The sequence below is a fragment of the Triturus cristatus genome, chromosome 10 (genome assembly GCF_964204655.1).
Source record: "Triturus cristatus chromosome 10, aTriCri1.1, whole genome shotgun sequence".
Classification (NCBI taxonomy): domain Eukaryota; kingdom Metazoa; phylum Chordata; class Amphibia; order Caudata; family Salamandridae; genus Triturus; species Triturus cristatus.
In genome coordinates this window covers 333,980,993-334,003,390 of record NC_140593.1, presented here as the reverse complement: position 1 = coordinate 334,003,390, position 22,398 = coordinate 333,980,993, and the positions used below count along the sequence as shown (strand labels likewise).

Sequence of the window (22,398 nt, the reverse complement as noted above, 5' to 3'; positions counted from 1 at the left end):
TAAAAAACATAGAAACCGGGCAGAAAGATATCCAGCTCATTAGACTTACGAGTGATTTATCCTTATCCATCGATATTTATAATATTTACGTCAGAGGTGGAAATGTAGGAAAATCTGTGGTTCTTCTTGCCCTGTATAATCTCCTCGAGACACATTCAGGTGGTAAACACATAATAATTGCTGGGGATTTAAACCGCACGTTTGAACCTCTTGACACAGGCGAAGCCTTTTTAGGTGCAGAGGAAGACAAACAATGGGATATCCCCCCATTAGATACCATCCCAGTAACCCGTTGGACAGAGGATATTTTGGGTTTGAACGCAATGTGCCTTGAACAAGGACTAAGAGCTTTAAACGGGAGGACAAAATCAGACAGGGTACCAGCTACGACTTTTGACAACGGAAGAAGCAAAAGTCGCATTGATTATATTATTTGTAGTTTTTCTCTCTGGCCCACTGTTAGAGATATGGTCGTGACAGAAATGCCAGAGAGTGACCACAATCCGTTATGTGTCACCCATAAATGGTGGCTGTCTGAATCCAACGCCTCTACTACTCTTGATGTTTGCCTTCCCCCGTCCATTGTGCCAACAAACGATATGCGTAGGCTAAGATGGACTAGTGTTAGGACAGACCAGCAAGCTATCGAGAATATAGGAGCTGCGACTGATAAGGCCATTATGGCCCTAGAGGGCGAAACAGGGATTACTACAAGCCAAGTTAACATCATTGAAGTTCATGAGTCCCTTTTCCAAGAAATCAAACATTATTTTCTTAAACCAGTAAACCCCAAGGCGACTCGCGTTTACAGAGTGGCTAAATGGTATAATCATGCTTGTAAAGCGGCACGAAACTCCTTGGGTGCTGCAATTAAGAGTAAAAACTTGGGGGCCATCCGCTCTGCAAGAAAGTCATATAAAACTTGCATTGCTAATGCAAAAAAAGATTGGGATGAAGCCCATTGGGAAAAGCTGAAGTGTGCTAGCGGACGAAAAGATTCTAGATTATTTTGGCATATTGTAAAATGGGGGCATGAAAGGCCTGAAGAGGCTTGCAATAATCATGTCCCGCAGGAAGCCTGGGTAAACTTTTTTAGTGATCAATATGCTAACCGGGCTCAGATTGTAAATAACATTAGCCCTATCTATTCAACTCCTGAGGACAATCTTTTTACGATGGGCGAAATCCTGTCGGCCCTCAAAACTGTACACAGAGGACGTGCTCCTGGCATTGACGGAGTCCCAGCGGACGTTTTTTTAAACGACACTGATAGGTGGTGTAAATATATTCATTTACTAACAAACCACATTGCGAGGGGAGCAGCTATCCCGGCTTCATGGCGGGGTGCTGTTATCATCCCTGTGTACAAAAAGGGTGACCGTTCACAGCCCTGTAATTATCGCCCGATCAGCCTGATCGACACTGTGCAAAAAATTGTTGGGCGAGTGATTGTTAATCGATTGCTCGATTGGGCGGAAGAATTCAATATTCTATCGCCATTTCAGGCTGAGTTTCGTAAGGCCACTAGTACTGTGGACCAAGTTTTTCGGTTCCAGCTGATTCAGTGGAGGACTGTGGTGCTAGGCGGGGGCAGTCTTTACGCGGCTTTTGTCGACCTGAGGGCTGCCTTCGACCTGGTTCCCAGGACGAAGCTGTGGGAAGTACTTGCGGCCTTGGGGGTCCCAGGAGTCCTGCTGACAATGATTATGAGACTACATGAAGGTACCTATGCTAAAATTCAATGGGGTGGATACGGTAAAGACACTGCCGAATTTCCTGTTGAGCGTGGGGTTCGGCAGGGGTGCTCTATGGCACCTACCTTGTTCACACTTTTTATTAATGGCATAGTCTCCTGTATTCAATCACAGGCAGTTGACGCTCCTTCTCTTGCAGGTGTAAAAGTTCCGATTTTAATGTTTGCCGATGACACGTTAATTTTATCTAAAACTCCAAGTGGATTGCAAAAAGCATTGGATATTTTTGATAAGTTTTGTGGGGATCACGGTCTCGAGGTGAATGCGTCTAAAACGAAACTCATGGTTTTTAATCCGTATCGTAATTTTAAATCTAATATTACCATGAGTGGACGAACCCTTGAGGTCGTATCATCTTTCACAGACCTGGGAATCCTTATTTCTAATGACAATAGGTGGAACCAGCACCTACACATTGCAACTTTGAGGCACAAGCAATTGGCTGGAACCATCTTAAAGGAGCACAGGAAATCATTAACTAAACCGATCAAACCACCCCTGATCATATACGAGGCAAAAGCAATTGGGTCGGCACTATATGGGGCTGAGTTATGGGGGCATGATAACCTACAGGAGTTGCAAGCCTCAGAGAATAAATTCTTTAGGAATTTAACGGGTACACCTCAGAGTAGTCCGTTATTGCCTCTGAGATATGAGCTTGGAAGGAAGAAAATCTCGGAAATGGCCAAACTACGACCAATTCTATACTGGCGTAGGTTATGGACCACTCCTGAGCTCATACATTATGCATCCGGGTTCACTGACGTCGTCAGGGCAGATTGCTTTAACAAAATCAGATGGTTCAAATTATTAAAATCAATACTTCTTGAACTAAGTCTGAACGCACTCTGGTCTGATCCAGCAGGGGCATCATTCCCGAGTAAGGCAACCCTAAAAAATATTTTTTGGGATAATGTCGCTAACAAAAGTCTCCTCAGTATCAATTGTGGGGCCATGACTGCTAGTTTTCTCGAGGTCAAATTGTACCCCATGTATGAACTGTACTGGGATTATATATCCAAACCTTTGGATAGGAAATTGCTTTTTCAATTAAGGGCGGGCTCTCTTCCTCTTCGTTACCTAACATCTAAATGGAGGGAAGGTGGCCCTGCTACATGCCCAGCTTGTGGGGAAGGTATTGAAACACTTGGTCACTTTTTGTTTTCCTGTAAACTATACTCTAGTCCAAGGCGTGCATGGTTGGCACCTATGTGCAGGAATCTGGGCACCAAGAGTAGTATGGTGGCTTTGCGCATAGTAAGATCGACTACCTTAACTTGGATTATAATCGCCACCGCCAAGTATTTGGGGTGGGCATGGACAATTAGGCAGAGATTGCTAGTCCGGTGATTACTCTCTGCCTAGTTGAACAGAGACTGCTAGAGTATAGTCTATTCTCTGTTTAGTGTATTTTATCATGTCATCTGGAAAAAACTATTTTTTAAATGATTCTTTTTAGAATAACGTTTTTATAAAATTATATTTAATTGCACTAACTACATTTATGAACTTTACACCTGTGAAATGTATGTCTAAGTAGCTCTTTCACTAGCACAAAGAATATATAAAATGTACATAATTGCAGTACCTATAATTATGAATTTTATCTTTGCGATTAATTTCAACTTTTTCTCGTAAATAATTTGTATCTTTTTATGAATTGTGCATTTATCAATATGACATCTTAGATTTAATTGTTTTTTATTATATGTTTGTATGTCTGCTTTTATGAGTAAATCTCGAATAAAGCACATTTTGAATTGAATTGGAAAATTGGTCCCTTCCTTGTGTAGTTTAAGGAGGTTGATTGCGAGCACCAGGAGCCTTTTAGCAGTACAAATGTCTCCTTCCTGTAGTATCTGCAGTTTGCCATAACCAATGTAGGCAGCAATAACCTATCACCTAGAACAGTTAGTATCTTCAGCTGTCAGTTGTATATACGAACAGGGAGCAAGATTCTACAAACCCATATTTCTAGCAATGATAGACTTGAGAACCGTATCCCTTCCCAGTTACTACTCAGTAGTGTCATGAAGGCAAATGGAAGAACTTTCATGAAATGCTAGTTTCCATACTCTGGTGTCTATCATCACCTGCTTTCTAAAGAGGAAGCCATACTTTTACACCCCGTGTCAAATTGTCCACGGGAGAAGAGCAGGAGGAGTGTCTATTCAGAAAGATCAAGGTGCAGCCTGACCTCAGCAAGCTGGGTCTACCAGAAAAGGAAGGCTGCAGACACTGATCTGGGTGACTCAATGGAAATTACCCAATGGTTTCTGGCCGAAACCATGCAGCACAAATGGAGATCGCCAGAGCTTACTCAGGGTTGGGATCATGGTGATGTAACATGGGCCACCGCACCCAAAGAAGAAACTGCGGTATGAACTGAACCGCATTGGCCGGAGAGTTTAGCCTGTGCATGGCCACGCCATTATGAAATCGGCCTGTGTGTGGTTGTAACATCACAGACATGACTGTCCAAATCGGGCAGTACAGAATCTTTCCTGACATTCTGAGCACGCAGTGAGGGCTTTGGGAAATATTGCAGATATGTGGCAATTGCTTACAAGTGTTCTGTTTTGGGGGTACTTGAGCTCTAGCCTGGAGCTTAAAAGCGTCCACTCAGTTTTATTAAAATCTCCATGAATGATTCGAGAGCTGCATGGGTCGTCTTACTTCTTTCCTACCCGGATCCCAATCTTCTCTTCTTTCCTCAGTGCCACACTCCTTTTCACTTGCCCCTCTAAACCCGTTGTCCTAGTTGCCGCAATTCTGCACTATGAAGCCGATAACAAAAAAAGCATTTGCAATGCAATAGGTCTCGCATTTGCAAGAGTTTGAGCTACTGCATTGTAAATGACAACGCCTTTTACTGCCGTGTTGGTTTTTAAAACAAATAAAAAGCATGGTCATTTACAATGCCAATAGCTTAAACTCTCGCAAATGCGAGACCTATTGCATTGCAAATGCTTGTTTTTAGGAAGCGACACTGTCCGTCTGTCCTCTGACTTACTGCTTTGATTTATTCCTAAAACTGAACTGCATTTGCTACAGTTTACGCATTTCCTGCATTTTATTCAGAGGATCATACTATTTCTCAATTTAATTGACTGATTTTAACTATTTAAATTTTACCTATTTTATTATCTGAATCTTTTGATAAACATTCATGATTAAATTTTTGTTTCGTTTTCATTGTAAACCCTAATGGTGCTTTACTATTTACATTGTAATTTGCATTTAATTTTTCTCTCTACAATTCGTAACAGATATTCACTCGCTTGCACGTTAACTAACCCATTTATAAACCTTGCATAGTTACCGGTATAGTCCATTACATGTCTTCAGAGGTGAAGATAGTACAGCATTTACCTGAATTCCATGGGCAATATAAACCTTCTCTGCTTCGCTCAGTGTGACCGAGGCCATCTCTCACTCAAACGAAAGCGCCACCACGATTGTTTCCCTGCCGGATACTGGGAAACATGCTGGTAACGTCATCAATAGGGGACATTGTCACTCATCCACTCGTAGGCTCTCGAGATAACATGTCAATAAACAGATGCCGTAGGACTCGCGAAACAACTATTGAAACCAGAATAACGACCCACCCTGTTCTGTAGTTTCTCTTTGGAACTAAGTAAAACGTTCAGCCATCTTGAAAAAGACAACGCTGTTGTTATGGATAGGTCGAAATATAACAGAACGCATATTTTTTTAATAAACCTACAGAAATGTTATTGTATTTTCTTTTTTTTCGAACGAAATTATTCAAGAAAAATAGAAATTCAAAAATATACATTTTAACGTACAATAACATACCCTTATTAGCAAGCCTACTGCAATAGCCACAAAAATGTTTGTTATGTTTTTACTAGATTTTCATTAATTTCTCTCATACTAGGGGACCTTGTTTTACAGCGGACGTAAATACTTACACTCCAAGATGGAAGGCTCGTGTTATGTTGGCTCCGTTCTTAGTAATGAACGCTGCCCTGCCCCTTTCACCTTCTATGTGAGCTCACAGCTGTAAGCGCTGTTATCGCGGACGGTAATGCCTACACTACTACGAAGACGCGTGGTTTAGGATGCATTATTTGCCAAGGAAACCGTGCAGCCAAAGGCACGTTTGTCACTTGCAGGTATCAGCGGACTAAACGTTACCCAGTGATGGATTTTGGAACTCAAATATAAATTCGTATTCATGCTTTATCTGGTGTTGAGAAGATCGGACAGTGTTTTATCGTGTTCCCATCACAAAGTCAAGTAAGTGTGCACGGCTGGTAGAACATTTCATTTCGGTATTTAGTTTTGGAAGAAGTGATCATCATTTGCTTCATTACAAACGATATAGTGTGCGAGAAGGCCGGATTCTTCGAGGAAGTAAGCGTGAGTCTAATACGTGCCCAGTTGCTGCCCACTTCCTGGTTTCATCCACCTAACTAATACTGGGCGGCAGTGGGAAGAAGCCTTTAGTTGCTGGCATTGGCAACTAGAACAGGGAAGGTACTAGCGAGGTCAGTTTGTTCTAGTGGTAAATAATGAATTGATTTGCTTCAAACCTGTCAGAGGGTAATGGGGCTTCTTAATGTCGGTTTCTCTTCAGCTTTAAGTTAAATACAGTGTGTGTGGAGGGGTATTTATTACTACCCTTCCACTCGATTGTGTTGGGTATTTTTTTAGGCTATAGATGTGAATTTGAAAGCTTGTAGCTGAACTTTTGTTTTAGGCTGATAGGAATAATTTTAATTTTAGCAATTAGCTTATGGTATTTATTATTCGAGGTAGAAAGCTTATTTGCTGCAAATCACTAAACGCAGTGTTTGAATATTTACAACTTACGCTATTGTGAATGTTAACGCATATTAAACTGGAATCCGGAATACACGTGAAGTGTCTCTGCTATAGACCCAACAATGAAACACTGTGGAATTTATTTTCCAGTCATTTAAATTGCCATGGTCAGGTTTTTGTGGCAATGAATCAAATCGATCAAATGTTCGGTAGAGGTACTAAAATTCTAGAGGTGTAAAATTAGGGGGTAGAAGCACGATTGAGGATAGATGGTGCTTGCCCTAGGTCTGTCATGGGCTGAAGAGTTGCCTTCATTGAGATTTAAAGTTACTATACACCACTGGTGTACATTTATTGTATATTGAAATACAGCATTGTATACAACAATTTTATATGTGTTAAATTCAAAGTTTGCCCCACTTTTCTGCAATTGCTCGGCTATCTGTGATTAGTAATTAATAATTTTAAGAATCAACGCTTTGCTCTCTAGGGTTCTATTTAGACTTTATCATGGCATTCCTTGTGCATTTAGAATTCGGCTAGAACTCCATATGTAAATTATGTGATGAAGCTACCCTCCTGTACGTTAATCCTGGATGCAAAGCAGGAGGAGATTGTCCTAGGTTAGACTGATTTTTACTGTGGGTAGGAACGTTCATGCAATTCACATGGTGAAGTGCCAGGCTTTTGAAGGGTTGATTAGTAGAGATGGACTGAATGAATTCTGGTCTCAATCCGTAATGCCTACAAATGAGTTTAAAAGCAATATTAAAAAAATCATAAAGTCAGAAAGTTTTTAAACAGATTTTTATTGCTCACACTGGACTTAGTTAATGCTTATTCTGGCTTCTTCCTACCATAGCTCTACTCGCCCAAAAGTACTTGACTTTTGCTGTCTCTTAGGGTTTGTGGTGTCCACATCATGCACATTCAAGATGGTTCTACTGAAGGTTGCCCTAAGAAGTAGCATGAAGATAAAGATGGCGATGGAGAGAGGATCCTGCAATCAAAAGGGTTAAGTCAGAGGAGAGTGTAACATTTTTACATATGCTTGGCTCAATGTGAAGATCGTCACCCAGTGGCGAGTCACTTCTAGAAAATCAGTGGAGTGGTGGGTCGTGTCTATGTGGATGAGGGATTTAATGGTGTCAAAGACAAAAGAGAGGTCTGAGAGTGTCAACGTGATTGGCATGGTGCAAAAATAAATAATTTTTCAAAGAACCATTTTGAACCTCCCGTTACTTGACTGTCTTGAAGGCAGATTTGAATTTTTGAGAAATTATTGTTTTGTAGAGAACCGATCTCGTCGTAGACATGAGTTCATTTGAGAATTGGTCATTCACGTTTGGTCCTACATCAGCCCCAGGCTGCTTTGGGGATCCAAGAATATTGTATTGTTTCGCCGCATTGGGTTCACCGGGGTCAGTCTGAAGAGTGATGAGGAGAAGGAAGACCATTTTGATTGTTGTTTTAATGGTGTATTTAGTGAATTGATGCCAGGTTTCTGGGGCAAGGCTTCAAGAATACATTGTCTTCCAAGTGGATGGGCTCTCTGAGAAAAGTTTAACTTTAAAAGAAAGGATGACGATGTTATAACTTTACCTTCTCTGTGGTTGGAGGAAACGTATATGGGACAAAGAACAGGATAAGTGAGTTTTCTGTCAGTGTTATGCTGCCCAACAGACTAATACGGAGCATAGAAGGAGTCTTTCTCAGCCCAAAGATTTTGTGCTAGTAAATTACAAGTCAGTGATCGATGAGTTCTAAATAAGTGGCTGCAGGGTTTGGCGAGGTGATACAAAGCAGATTTTCTGGAAAGTTTTCAAAAACTAGCATGGGGCCTTTTAATTTTTTTAACCTCTAATGCACAGTAACCGTAGGTTCTTGCATGGAGGATGAATTAGGGGTTATACATTTTTGAATACAACATGCTTTTTTCATGAACGGCCATTGAAAGATTGCTGACCTGGAAATATGTGGTTGAAATTACAAGTTCTCATTAACACCCCAGCAGTATTCATCTGTTAGTTTCCAAACTGTGACGTAGAAGATACAAACACATATAAAGCTTGAAGCACATTGTAGAAAGTTAAGGAAGAATCTTGTTCAGGAGCCTGAGCCGGGAGTGACGGGTATTGGCCGATCCTTAGATCCATAGATGCATAGAAGCTAGATGTCGAAATATAACACTGTGTAAAGATTACCCACTATACTGGTTTACAGCAGCTACGTATGGTAGCTGGTGAGAAACCAGCAAGACCACTTAACCATGAGTAGCATGAATTCTTGGCTAAATGCAAGGTGAATATTATCATCCAGTGTTGGATTACTGTGAGTACCGAAGCACGATCCAGCCATTGACCACCATCATGAATCTTGAGACTTCGAACCGGTCATGTATCATCACCCTCTGTTAAGAAACAAATGCCAAATAAATGGAGTACAGTAGCTATGAGAAGAAATTTGAGAAGGATATCCAAATTGCAAAGCCTGTGTAATCCACTGAGAAACCAGCTTTGGCAAAAGCCAAACAAGCCTTGGCAAAGCCAACAAGTTCCGTCTGTGAGAGAGCTATTGGCTTTGCCAATGTCTTTTAGCCTTGTTGTAGAGCAACATGGCTAAAAGATGTTAAAAAAAAAAAATAGAGATGTAAAAGATTTTTAAAAAAAAGCTTAATGACGCAGGGAGGTAAAAAGAAACCAGCATTGGCATAGCCAATAGGTCTCTCCTTTGGGACCTTATAAGTGTTTAGCCATGCAACAGTTGCATAACTAAATACTTATAAGGTCCCAAAAGCGAGACCTATTGGCTATGCCAAGCGGCCGTGAAAGTGATCGCGATCAAACATCAAAGCGGCCGTGAAAGTGAAAGTACTCGCGTCAAGCGCGGCACACGCACATGCACTGTAGGTCTAGGCTGGCCTGGTAGCACTTTTTGGAGCCCTCTCAAAAAGTCTCGCCAGACCAGCGTATGCGCTGGGTCAGGCGAGACCTAAAAAAGAGGGTCTACCGGGGGTGCCCCTCCAGATCACTGAGCCTTCCCTCTGGGTCCCATACCAGTCACAAGAAATACTCAGCTAACACGAACAATAGTCAGGTGTGCTGAGTTGCAATTCAAACAAAACCGCAGTATCTTAACATGGGGAACATGAGACATGGGTGCAAACTCTTCAGAGCTATTCAGGCAATTTTTTTTGCCCCAATATTCTCAATGTCATCCCATTCTTTTCTTTCTGGAATCTATCTGATCCACACACACAGGTATTGTGTCTTCAGTAATCAAACATTTCTCAGCGTTCTACTGAGCCATCCAATGAACCCATTCGTATTCAGATTGATTGGCTATATATTAATTTAAGATATGCTTCAGTTCTATAGGTTGTCATGCTAACTTGTCAGCAATGTTGCATAGGTGAATTCATTTGTTATACAATTCTACTGAAATATGGACTACCACATAAAAAAATCTTTAAAACTCAGAGAGCTGAGAAAAATATCATTACTGGATATACCATAACTCAAGGAGTTTATCAGGTATACTTCAGAAAGAACAGTAGGGGTTAACATTGATTTACACATTTAAGAAACATGTAGTAATTAAGTCCTGAAGAACCCCTTTGTTCGTGAAATAGGTTTGCTATACAACTCTTACAAGAGCACTGTTTAGTGGCACCATTTAATTTACAGAGACCTTACAGAATGAGATAACAGCGTTAAGTGTACTTTCCTACTAAAGAGCTAAGATTAGTAATAAGTCTGTGAAATTCAGCATTAATTATCCTATAACTATCTGTTTTATTAGTTAAGAGATCATCTGTCTATTTCTGCCGTTTCTGACATAAGGCCTACATTACAAATGCCAGAGACATACATATCAATGATGTCTCCACTTCTACATGCTAGATGCCAGAAACACAGTGATGATGTCTCCACTAATAAACTTAAGCAGTCCCCTGACAAAGATATTTAATGGTCCCGAAATGCATTGGGCTAGTGCAAAGATGAGTTGCTATACTATATACTCACGTCCATCTTGCAAATACTATTAAAATTTCCTTTGAATATTCAGAGCACTTCAAAACGATTAACCATGTTTCAATATGATTGCCAGTATTTTAAGATCAGTGGATGTGCACTGGTGACAAGCCAAGAAAGTTCTTGGGTTACGTTCCTATTTCTACAGGCCCCATTAAGCTAGAAATGGACTCAATAAGTCACAAATACATGTGCTATGTCAATAATGGGAACTATATGCCAGAAATCACCATCAATACATAAAGAATCCCCGCAATATGCACAGGGTTGGGCAACAATATACTGAGGCCACCAATTTGCCACACTGTGTCAGTATGCCCGTGATGTTTCATGGTTAGGCACCACTTGGCCAGGCCAACCACTGTTAAAGGAATATCCTCATGTATGCCATAAATTGCACCATGTGTCAAGGAGGTGCACCATTAGTCAGTAACACCCTCAGTTATGCAAATAATATCTACAATATGTGAAGGATGAGCATCAGTAGCTCAGGGAGAGTAGTTTATGCCTCTGGCAAAATCATGTCAGATCAGGGAATAGCAGTGACAGGCTCCAGCTATCTTGACTGACACTCTTGCCACCTTTTGTGCAATTAAATTTGCAACCTCCTACCCCAATTTCTATTTTAGATGCATACTGCAAGTGGAAGGGCAATGTCTGAGTCAAATCTCCATTCACGTGTAGTGCACATGTGTAAGGCAGTCATTAGTTATGCAAGTAGCCTGAGTTTAGGTCCTCTACCTAGCTAATGCCAGAATATGAGTGGCAGCTGTAAAGAGGTGGAGATCTATCCGCAAGGCCATAGTACACCAGCCACCATTGGAATTGACTTATTTATAAGGTGAAGCACTACAATGCAACATCCTCTTCCTCCTGCATCACACTGCCAGTGGTGTGAGTAAAACAGAATAAACTTGAACATCAATCTTCATGTTTTACATTTTCTTGTTACACTATTATGTAATCTCTTGTTGGTTTTATTTTACACACTCTTCCAATGAAGGGATATTATAGTATTTGATGTGCACCTATGTATCTTACAGTGAATCCAGCAACACTGTATTCAAAACTGTGTTATTTACTGCATTGATCAATAAAGATGGTTTTTAAAGTGGTGAATGGGCTGCCTGATCTGCTATCTCCCATGGGTCTCCAGGGAACCGAAAGAGGTGGTAGACGATTGTGCAGTCAAGAGGTGAGTGGGATTTTAGGTGTCTTTCTTGTCCTGACAATCACTATCTCATTTGCCAGGAAGGTGCAACGCAGACAGGCAATAAATATCACAAGAGCTGAAAGGGGCTTACTAATTTATTGCTAGCAAGGTGCTTGGTCTAGAGTCTCTAATTGAGACTGGAGATTATGGCCCTCAAGTTGGGAGAGGATAGAGGCCAGGAAGAATGTTAGCTATATTTTTTTTTTTACAGAAATAAATTAAGAAAAGGAGGAAGAGCTCGTCTGAGGGAGACGAGCGGAGGAAATGGTGTGTTTTTCCATGTAAGGGAGGCGAGTGTGGGTAAGAAAGGGTATTTGGTTTCCCATGACTCTTGTTCTCATGCACAGTCAGCCGATCCATAGGGATACCTTAGTGAGTAGAAACCTAGAGCATTGCTACTGTTGCTTATGTTGTTACTTGCCTACTCATCTATAATTCTATAACTATTACTTTCTCATAGAATATCAATAAATACTCTGAAGCTACTATGAAAATTAAGAGGCCAGAGTAATATCACTTCTATTTGGCTAGGCTTTGTGGTATCTGTGCCACACATGGACAATGTAACAATGAAACCCCAAAATGTAACAATGAAACCCCAATAGGTACAGTGCCTGATGGTGTGTAGTCCAGGCGCTTGTTGGCTATTCAGGAGGGCAGTCAGCATTGGTTGCATCTTCGCAGGCCAACCCTGGATGGCCTGTAAGTTAACCCATTACTTGTCTTGGCTACATATGCAAAATTAAACCTGCAGCAAAGTTCTCTCCAACACCAACTAGTGTGCCCTTGTTTTTTTTTCTTATGGTCTTCGCTCCATGGGTATATGCATTTCAACCAGTGAAGTATATGTGTGGTGGGCTATGGGATAGCGGCACTATATCACTTCTATTTCGCTAAGGGCTGAGTGGTATCACACGGACAATAACAATTTCACAATCCAACTGAGATGTAAAGAAGGACCAATGAAAATGTAAAAAACACGTATGAATAAGTATCAATTTATCACACCTTTGTTCCTGCGAGAGAGAACCAAAGTGGAAGATAAAAAAGAATGTGAATAAATTAATTCCGTAGTTCACAAAAAAAAGGTCGAAATTAAATAAACCCTGTGAGGTTTCATGCCATCCATTTTCATTCAGGCACATCTCGATATTGCGCCAGATGGTACAGTCGCATTTCGGCTAACTTTAGCATTCTGTCGGAGCAATGTTGTTCTTTCCGGAGTCCCTTATCTCCCCAACATGAAATTCCAAGTAATCACACATTCAGATTTCTGAGCAGGCCGGACTGCTGCTGTTAAAGATTGATGACGACATTATACGCAGCATGCCACAATGACCAAAGAAACAGTACTCCAAGGAAATCCCTCCATTTAAAGCACCCCGCCCACTATATAAACAGCAATTTCTCTCTCCAGAAGCCAACACTCCATATGAGAAGCAGAGGTGCATGAGGGGTTCCTCGCACTTCAGCAGAGGTTGTTTTACACGCTTTAATCAAACGTGGGTAATAGCAAGGCAGAGGCACACGAAGACATTGATACACTAATTGAACTATAAAGCAGCCCGAGCTAATGGACTACTGTGGCATAAACAGTTTCCATCAAATAGCTAGGTAGGTTATCTTTTATACAACGCCACCCTCATCATGCCAGCAAGTCACAAGGAAAGGAAGTGGCAGCGAGGAGAACATTCCTACAACAAACACTTAGCCATTATGAGCACAGCTAATCAAGTCAGCTTATCTCTGGAGCGTGATTAGAACCCCACTGCACCAATTACCAGCACTCTGCTCGGACGCAAGCAGTTTGAAAAAGAAAGAGACCTCATGCCGTCTCGGAGATGAGCAGGACTTTGCATGAACTGTTTGGAACGTTTTACTGGCGATTTAAGGAACGAGGGGGGTTGCACACAGAGGGCGAGTGGCGGTGCGGGAGGGGTGGGACGGACACAGACATGCATCGAGCACTGCTGCAATCATGAAGCATTTAAGTAAACACAAACAAGCATTGGCCGTGAAAGTGACACGACCGCGCCAATAAACAAGCCGAGGTGACAAGAAGGGCTGGGCGAGAAGGGAGGGGGGAATGCCAGCATCAGAGGAGCCTGATTAAAGCTGACGAAAAGGGAGGGGGAGGAGGGAGTGTGAGCAGCAGCTGTGCACGTGCACGCCATCGTGCACTCAAGCTTTAGGCCTGTCAAATCATGTGGGTAGCACTTTTGAAAACCCACTTACAAAATGTCTCAAAGAGACAGCTTGCGCTGTCTCAGCGAGACCTAAAAAGTGCTATGACACGGCCCGCGCTGGGCATGCTATAGTACTTTTTTTTTCTTATGGCGGTTGCATGGGCAACCCAGTCAAAGAGAGGGTGGGGTGTGGGAGGGAAGAGGCAACACAGACAACATGGGGGTGGAAGGGAAGAGACGGTGGGTGGGTGTCGGATGAGAAAGCAATACGGACAGTGGTGGGGTGGGAGGGAAGTGGCAACATGTACAACATGGGTGAAAGGGAAGAAGCAACACAGACAACGGAAGGGTAGGTGTGGAAGGGAAGATTCAGCACAGAGAGCCGGAGCATGGGGGTGGAAGGAAAGAAGCAACACAGACGGTGGTTGGACTTGGAGGGAAGAAGCAACACAACAGTCAGAAGCGGAAAAAAAAGCAACACAAAGAAGAAAAAAGAAAATTTGTACCTCCGTTGCAGTGCCAGCAGCTGAAGTGCCCTAATCAAGATGAAGCAATCTTTACTTGGTCCATGCTCCTGAGGAAAAAAGAGCAAGCGAAGCCGGTATGTGTTGCCCAATTAGGAGACGGCAAATACGAGTGACAATCATAACCACATTTTGCTGCATTTAATAAGCTTCTCAATTCGTTTTTTTGCCTCCTGTTTGTACTTCTTTTAATGTACATCTTCAATCGACCTTTTATATTCTGATGACTGCTCTATTTCCATTCTCCTACTATTTTTGACACCTTCTGGAGCTTCCTCTCTACTTTAGACTCTGAGCAAATATGATTGTCTCATTGCTGCCTCTTCCTTCCTGCATTGCTTCTTCCCCAACCCTGTTCTTTTGTTCTCCAGCACTGCTTTTTTGTTTGTCCTCACTTAACTGTTGTTTTGAAGCTCCCTTACTAAGTGTAACAAAAATGATACAAGGTGTTCTGCTTTCGGTCACCCTGTTTTAGCCATTTAAGAATGTTCAATTTATGTTTTGGGTCATCCCTGATGAATTTTTCTTCTTCACTTTCCTTCAACAATTTCTTTGGTTTATTAGGTGTATTCGTCCTTGTAAGAAATACGAATAAGAACCACAATCCTTGTCAGGCTGAACCCTCAAAGTCACTAAGTTAACCTGAGCTCAACCCTTAGTAGCTGTGACACCGAGCAGACAGACTTACTGTAGGGCAATGAGTAATGTATAAAAGAATGCCCACAGCCCCCTCTACACATTCGGAGGAGTATTTTCTGGCCATTCAGGTCAGCTATTGTTTGCTCCTGGGGGTATTTCATACTTATTCAAGACTAATTACTGGCCGAGTGAAGCTAGTGAGCCAATGCAAATTAGCAAGCTACCTCATTCAGGGAAAAGGTAACTTTCTAAAAGGTACTTTTTCTTAATTGTCATTAAAAAATGACTTCTCCTGTTGCAGTTGCAGTTTGCCGTTTGGGGAATCACCCGGCCATTCTTTGCTGACCCGGTCCTTCGCTGCTGCCCATTGTGTTGGTCTCCCCTCGTCGCCGCCACTCCACCAACGCGGCTGACGAGAGGGGTGGACCACAGGTTCCAGGAGGCTCAGCGGCGCTAAGCCGTCAGCGGGATTCTCGCGCCAGGCGGCGCTTGAAATTGAGGAGCGCCCCGGCAGAGCGGGGGCTCCTGTTGCAGTTGCAGTTTGCCGTTTGGGGAATCACCCGGCCATTCTTTGCTGACCCGGTCCTTCGCTGCTGCCCATTGTGTTGGTCTCCCCTCGTCGCCGCCACTCCACCAACGCGGCTGACGAGAGGGGTGGACCACAGGTTCCAGGAGGCTCAGCGGCGCTAAGCCGTCAGCGGGATTCTCGCGCCAGGCGGCGCTTGAAATTGAGGAGCGCCCCGGCAGAGCGGGGGCTCCTGTTGCAGTTGCAGTTTGCCGTTTGGGGAATCACCCGGCCATTCTTTGCTGACCCGGTCCTTCGCTGCTGCCCATTGTGTTGGTCTCCCCTCGTCGCCGCCACTCCACCAACGCGGCTGACGAGAGGGGTGGACCACAGGTTCCAGGAGGCTCAGCGGCGCTAAGCCGTCAGCGGGATTCTCGCGCCAGGCGGCGCTTGAAATTGAGGAGCGCCCCGGCAGAGCGGGGGCTCCTGTTGCAGTTGCAGTTTGCCGTTTGGGGAATCACCCGGCCATTCTTTGCTGACCCGGTCCTTCGCTGCTGCCCATTGTGTTGGTCTCCCCTCGTCGCCGCCACTCCACCAACGCGGCTGACGAGAGGGGTGGACCACAGGTTCCAGGAGGCTCAGCGGCGCTAAGCCGTCAGCGGGATTCTCGCGCCAGGCGGCGCTTGAAATTGAGGAGCGCCCCGGCAGAGCGGGGGCTCCTGTTGCAGTTGCAGTTTGCCGTTTGGGGAATCACCCGGCCATTCTTTGCTGACCCGGTCCTTCGCTGCTGCCCATTGTGTTGGTCTCCCCTCGTCGCCGCCACTCCACCAACGCGGCTGACGAGAGGGGTGGACCACAGGTTCCAGGAGGCTCAGCGGCGCTAAGCCGTCAGCGGGATTCTCGCGCCAGGCGGCGCTTGAAATTGAGGAGCGCCCCCGCCTCGCGGGCACGCGCGCGGGCACCGCCGGGCTAAGCCCGGGCAAAGGGCGGGCCGTCTGTGGCCGTCCGGGGCCGGACAGGGCTGAGCTTGGCCACCCCCCTAACCTGCGAGAACGTTACACGGTGATTAGGGGCTGTTATATACAGTCTACTGTAAGACTTATTTTGGGCTGATTTGGCGGGTTGTGTGAAAGGTGAACATAAGATCCTCGTGCTATTTGTTTGATCACCACAAGACATGGCTAAGAACCTCAACAAGGCGCAGAGAGTGGGAGGGTCTGGAACTTCAGACGCCTTTTTGAAAAAAGTCGAACATGCTGTCTCCAAAGAAATTGAGACTGTGGAAAAAAGGCTGTCACTAGAGCCCTTCTCTCAACCCTTGTTGGCTGCCCCCTCTGGGACTTCTCACTCCATTTCCCCTGGGCCTGCACCAGAGTTCTATCATCCCAGCGTTCAATCATCACTGAACATGTCCAGTCCTTCTCCTTCTCTCTCCCCCCCAGTTTTACGCACTAGGCAGCCAAAAACCTCCTCTGTGGCCCATGTTAAAGCTTCTAAAGGTAAGAGGAAAGCCACTCACGCGCCTAAAGGTCATCGTCAACATGCTAAACAATCTAGAAATAATGATCCTTTTAAGGGGGTGGCTCACCCGGTAGAGAGTCCGGTGGTCGAGGCCACACCTTATCCAGGTAGTAGTGATATGGAGCCTGTCGCCCAGGGGGGGGCTGTTATTTTCAGAGACATGTTAGCTGATGTAATTAAGCAGCTTGACGAACGATTGAGTAGGTGTATATCCCCAGTCTTGGATAGACTCAGCGAGATTGATAATAGACTTACTCTTATTGAGCGCCACATTGCTGTTCAAAGCGCTGCTGCACCAAGGTCCAATCCCTCTGATTTACTACCCCTCGGCGAAATTACTACTAGAGTAGCGGATATGATCGACACCTTGGCAACTACTGTTGTAAGTCCAGCAATCCCCTTACCACCTGCCCCGAGTATTAACGGTACTAGTTCAGGTTCGAGGGATATTATTGAAACCCGAAGAGTTCAAGGTCCTTTGGCACATGAGGTTCACTCATTAAATCTGCCCCCAGAAGCCTGCCCTTATACCGTTATCTTGGCTAATGTCCCAAAGACCAGCGATGGTAAAGAAGAGCACTGGTCCACTTTGAAAAATAAAGCCCTTCATTTTTTGGCAGGAAAGACAGTCCTGGGGAGTCACCTCTATGATTGTTTTAAAATGGTGAGAAGGGTCCCGTGGGTGGGGAAATCTAATAAGTCTCTGAGGGGTGATTGCGTTGTGGTGAACTTCAGTACCCCTGATATAGTTGATCACATTTTTAGACAAGCAGGGTCTATTAGAATACATCAGGACCACATTAACATTCTTCCACTGGGCTTCTTTTACCCACCATTTCCTGCAGGTCAGGGCAGACAGAGAGAGTGTCCCCTTCAGTACGCCCCTACTAGCAACCCCTTGTTGTTATCAAATAGATTTGAAGCCCTTATCACTCTAGACACTAACGATTGACTTAGTGATAATGGAGCTTATTTAAATAATGATGTTTTTAGTTTAGATGTTCCTAATTCTTCTGAGCCTTTATCTGCTGGGTTTCCCGTTATGGCGAATAATGCCCCTTCTACTGTACTAGTTAATAACTTGACATTACAAACTGAGGTTGCAGTCGAGAATGGAATTGCACCCATTTTTAATGGGGAAACCGTGGGCGTGGACTTACCTTTGAACGGTGTAGTGGTCGCTTCATTACCTTGTTTATCTGACTTGGTTAACACTCCAACTAAGGATCAAGGGCATGCAATGGGCCTTCCAACCGCAGATTTAATTTCTGCATTATCTTGGAACATAGCCGGTCTTCGGTCCAAACGAGGTAATCAAAATTGGTTGGCTTTTCTCTCCTCCCATCATATTATTGCTTTACAAGAAACATGGGAGGCTAAAGATCCTTTTTTTATGGATGGCTACCAATCTTTTATTAAATACGCTACACCCTCGGATACGGGCAGACCACGTGGGGGCCTCCTGCTATTATTCAGCCTAAAGCTTCGCTATAATATTGAGTTATTACCAACTAACTCTTCTCATATCTTAGCAGTGAAAATGGATTGCGTTAACCTTCCATCATTTTTGGTGGTAAATTTTTACAATTCATTTACTAGGACGGAAGAACTGGAACATCTCAAAGCACTACTCAGTTTCTTGGATGAGTTTGATGCATTGAATGAAAAACCTTATCTTCTTTTACTTTTTGGCGATTTTAACATACACTTATGTTATCTTAATTGTTGTTTAAATAATTATTTAGATTTTTGCCCTAATGAAGTGACCCACTTTGAGCATTCTAAAGGCGGGATCTTTTTAGAGAATATAGTATCGGCTCATTATCTCTATATGCCGGTTCAAGACTTGTCGGACCCGGTTCATACTTTTACTGGCCATGGCCACGGCAGTACAATTGACTATATTTTTGTACCACGTAACATGTTCAATTTATTGGGCGAGTTCCAGGTTACACAAAATGGCCTAAGTGACCATAACCCATTAATTCTGGAAATCAAAGTTAAGGCTCTGAGGAAAGATGTTATGCAGCCTTTGATTTCTAATTTAAACCTTGAGCCTACAAATCAGGGTAGACGACTTAGATGGGATGTCATCACCCCGGCTGATTTCCTCGTCAATTTATATGAAAGTAAAACAGAGGATTTCAGCTTGTGTCTTTCTTTAGGGGCGGAACCGACAGTGATTCTGGATGCTTTCGACAGAATCACCAAACACGTAGAGGGGAGTCTCACCTCCCATGGTAAACCAAAACCTAGGAAGTTTAAAAACTGGTTTGACCATGCCTGTTCTAGTGCTCACTCTGCTCTCTTACTGGTACTTAAAGAACCTGGGAGCACCCCCAGTAAGATAACTGAGGCAAGAAAATGTTATAAAAAAGCAATAAAGGATAGGAAACGCGAGCTAAAGTTCAAGGCATGGGATGAGTTGACGGATGCTAGCTTACAGAAAAATAGTAGCCAGTTTTGGAAAGTGATAAATAGTCCCCTCTTTAATGAGACGGAAAACACCATCAAAGAATGTCTTATTCCGCCAGATAAATGGGTGGCTCACTTTAGCGGTCTCTATTCGGAGATACAAGAAGCTAATCTCACAAATTATGTGGATTACACGTTAGCTTCAAGAATCCTTTTCAAGGAGGAGGAAGTCCGGGAGGCCATTGAGGCCACGGCGTCTGGTAAAGCACCTGGTCCGGACGGTGTCCCAGCGGACCTTTATAGGGCAGACCCACAGTTTTGGGCGAAACTTTTAACTTGTGTTTTTAACGCAGTTTCTGAGGTCGGTGCCCCTAGATCTTGGGCAAAAGCCGTTATTGTCCCACTTTTTAAAAAAGGCTCAAGAGATGACCCGGCTTGCTACCGGCCTATCTCTCTCCTCGATTCTGCCATGAAAGTCATGGGTAAAGTAGTTCTTGCTCGCCTAACTATGTGGTTGGAGGAGCATTCCATTATTTCCGATTTACAATATGGGTTTAGACAGGGAAGGGGCACAGTGGGCCAATGCCTCAATTTACACCTTATTATAGGAAAATATACAGTCGTTAAGCAAGGGGACCTCCACTTAGCTTTTATGGACTTGTCCACCGCTTTCGACCTCGTAAATCGGCAAAAACTATGGGCATTATTAGCCGGTTTGGGGCTTGACCCGGTTTTGGTCTCTTTCCTGGCTGTAATCCACGACGACACAACCGCAGTCGTCCGTTATAGGGATGATGGAAGCCAGACTGATGCCTGGCAGGTAAAGCGGGGAGTAAGACAGGGGTGTATTCTTGCTCCCCTGCTCTTCTCGCTTTACATCAATAATTTGGGTCCGGTCCTGAATACGATCTGTAAGGACACCCCGAAAGCAGGTTCAAAAATGATTCCTGCTCTACTATACGCGGACGACACAGTTTTGTTGGCCAGAACCGCGAGAGGATTGCAAGCTCTCTTAAACGGATTTTATGATTTTATGGTCTCTTTAGACTTATTAGTTAATTTTAAAAAATCACATTCTATGTCGATTGGCTCAGGGAAAGCAAAAAGGGTGAAATTTTTCTGTAATGGGCAGGAATTAACGAAAGTCCAGACGTTCCCATATCTAGGGGTAACATTTGACGACAGATCACTCTGGGTTACACAACGTGCTCAAAAAAAGAACATCTTAGCTAGTGCCACAGGTGCTTTGTCGGGCTTCGCAAAGCGCTTAGGCTGTAAACCACTCCCTGCTTTATTAAAAATATACAGTGCGAAGTGTTTGCCCATGGCACTCTATGGTAGCGAGGTCTGGGGTTACAAGGCTTCTCCTAATATCCAAATAGTTGAAAACAATTTCTTTCGGAAACTGCTGTCTCTACCCCCCTCTGCCCCCACCTTTAATATTCACGAGGACTTAGGGATGGGTTATATTAGTGACCAGATAGCAGTGGCCCCGCTATTAGGTTGGTTGAGGGTTTGGGCACAACAGCCACCAAACCTAAACCAACAAATTATTCAGGACTGTCTGTCCTTGGAAAAAGCCTTGTCTATCCCTTGGTTAAGCTACATTAAAAATAATTTGACTTCATTAGGGTGTTCGGAACTGTTCTTTAGTCCTTGTGTGATTAGTAAAGAGCAAATTAAAGCCATTAAGACCCAATTTTTGTTAAAAGTAATGTTGTCAAGAGAAAGTGATGAGCTGGGGAAACCGACAGTTAGGAGGTTTGTGATGTTGAGTTTAGGGAACGAGATTCAGCCCTACCTAACCTACATTAACAAACCTTTCCATATGTTTTTGCTAATAAGATTTAAGCATGGTTTGCTTCCCTGGCTCTTGGCATACCCGAAAGGATTTTTTAAAGAGGGAACTCTGGGGCCCTGTCCCTGTGACAATATTTCTGAACAAAATTTGTTGCACATGATATTTTTCTGTAAATTTTACTCTGTGCAGCGGAAAAAATACATCTTGCCGATTTTAAAAAACTGCCAATTTAAGCAAGTCAGGCCCGCATTGGCTTATTTACAAATGTTGGAATCTCCATTGATTTGTTTTGGGGTTGCCTGCTTTATAGTGGGTGCCCTGAGAGTCAGAAATAGGGCCCAGTTGACATAGCTACCTGATAATGATTAACGTACCCATTACGTTGTGGTATATGAAATGTTTTTTAAGGTCATTTTGAAATTTTACTATGTTTTTAACTCCATGAATGAATTAACTCTAAGTGTTATTTTATTGCACATTGCGCCAATCTGTTTTGTATTTATTATTTGTGTTAATAATTTTTCTGTAATGCATTGACCTCTATCTTGTTTTCTGTTATGTGCTTTGATGGTTTTAAACTTTAACCGAATAAAGCAAATTTTGACTTTGACTTTGACTTTGACTTCATCATTGAAATAGATTTTGGTAACTTAAAAAAAAAATTATTTAGTTATTTTTCTAGCTGGTCTCTTTTCTGTGAATCAGAATTCGTATTTTAATCTGTATTTTGATTGTCTACATAGGACAGCTAGGCCTGCAACAGTGAAAAGAGATTTTGTATGTTAGTATCTGTGAGAAAGTGCCCTCTTTCTGCATGGTTGCCCCCACTTTTTGCTGAATTGCTGATGTGCTTTGACTGAGTGTGCCCTGGGCTCCTACTAATCAGGTACCCAGGGCCTATGTTCTTTCCCTAAAACTGCTTTGAAGCCTAAACCCTATTGGCATCTCTGGCCACAGGTCCGCCCCTGGTAAATGGTACCCAGGGCACTGTGACCAGAGAAGGCTGCTACTG

The 22,398-nt window shown here is 43.4% G+C and overlaps 2 protein-coding genes across 5 annotated transcripts in view; one reads left to right on the top strand and one right to left on the bottom strand.

The window, feature by feature from the left end:
* The window catches only part of EXOSC7 (exosome component 7), a 101,215-nt gene extending 95,905 nt beyond the window's left edge, over positions 1-5,310 (bottom strand). Inside the window, exon 1 of the mRNA XM_085630086.1 lies at positions 5,127-5,310. Within this exon, the coding sequence (XP_085486212.1) occupies positions 5,127-5,183 (57 nt within the window). The 5' untranslated portion in view covers positions 5,184-5,310. The remainder of the gene's footprint in view (positions 1-5,126) is intronic.
* A 467-nt stretch (positions 5,311-5,777) lies between these two features.
* The window catches only part of ZDHHC3 (zDHHC palmitoyltransferase 3), a 95,060-nt gene continuing 78,439 nt past the window's right edge, over positions 5,778-22,398 (top strand). For 2 of the 4 annotated variants that reach the window (XM_085631539.1, XM_085631541.1), the window contains exons 1-2: positions 5,778-6,020; positions 7,452-7,562. The gene's annotated coding sequence lies outside the window, so the exon portion shown is untranslated. Of the gene's footprint in view, positions 6,021-6,169; positions 6,272-7,451; positions 7,563-22,398 lie in introns of those variants that run through there. The other 2 variants (XM_085631540.1, XM_085631542.1) reach the window with 2 other exon arrangements.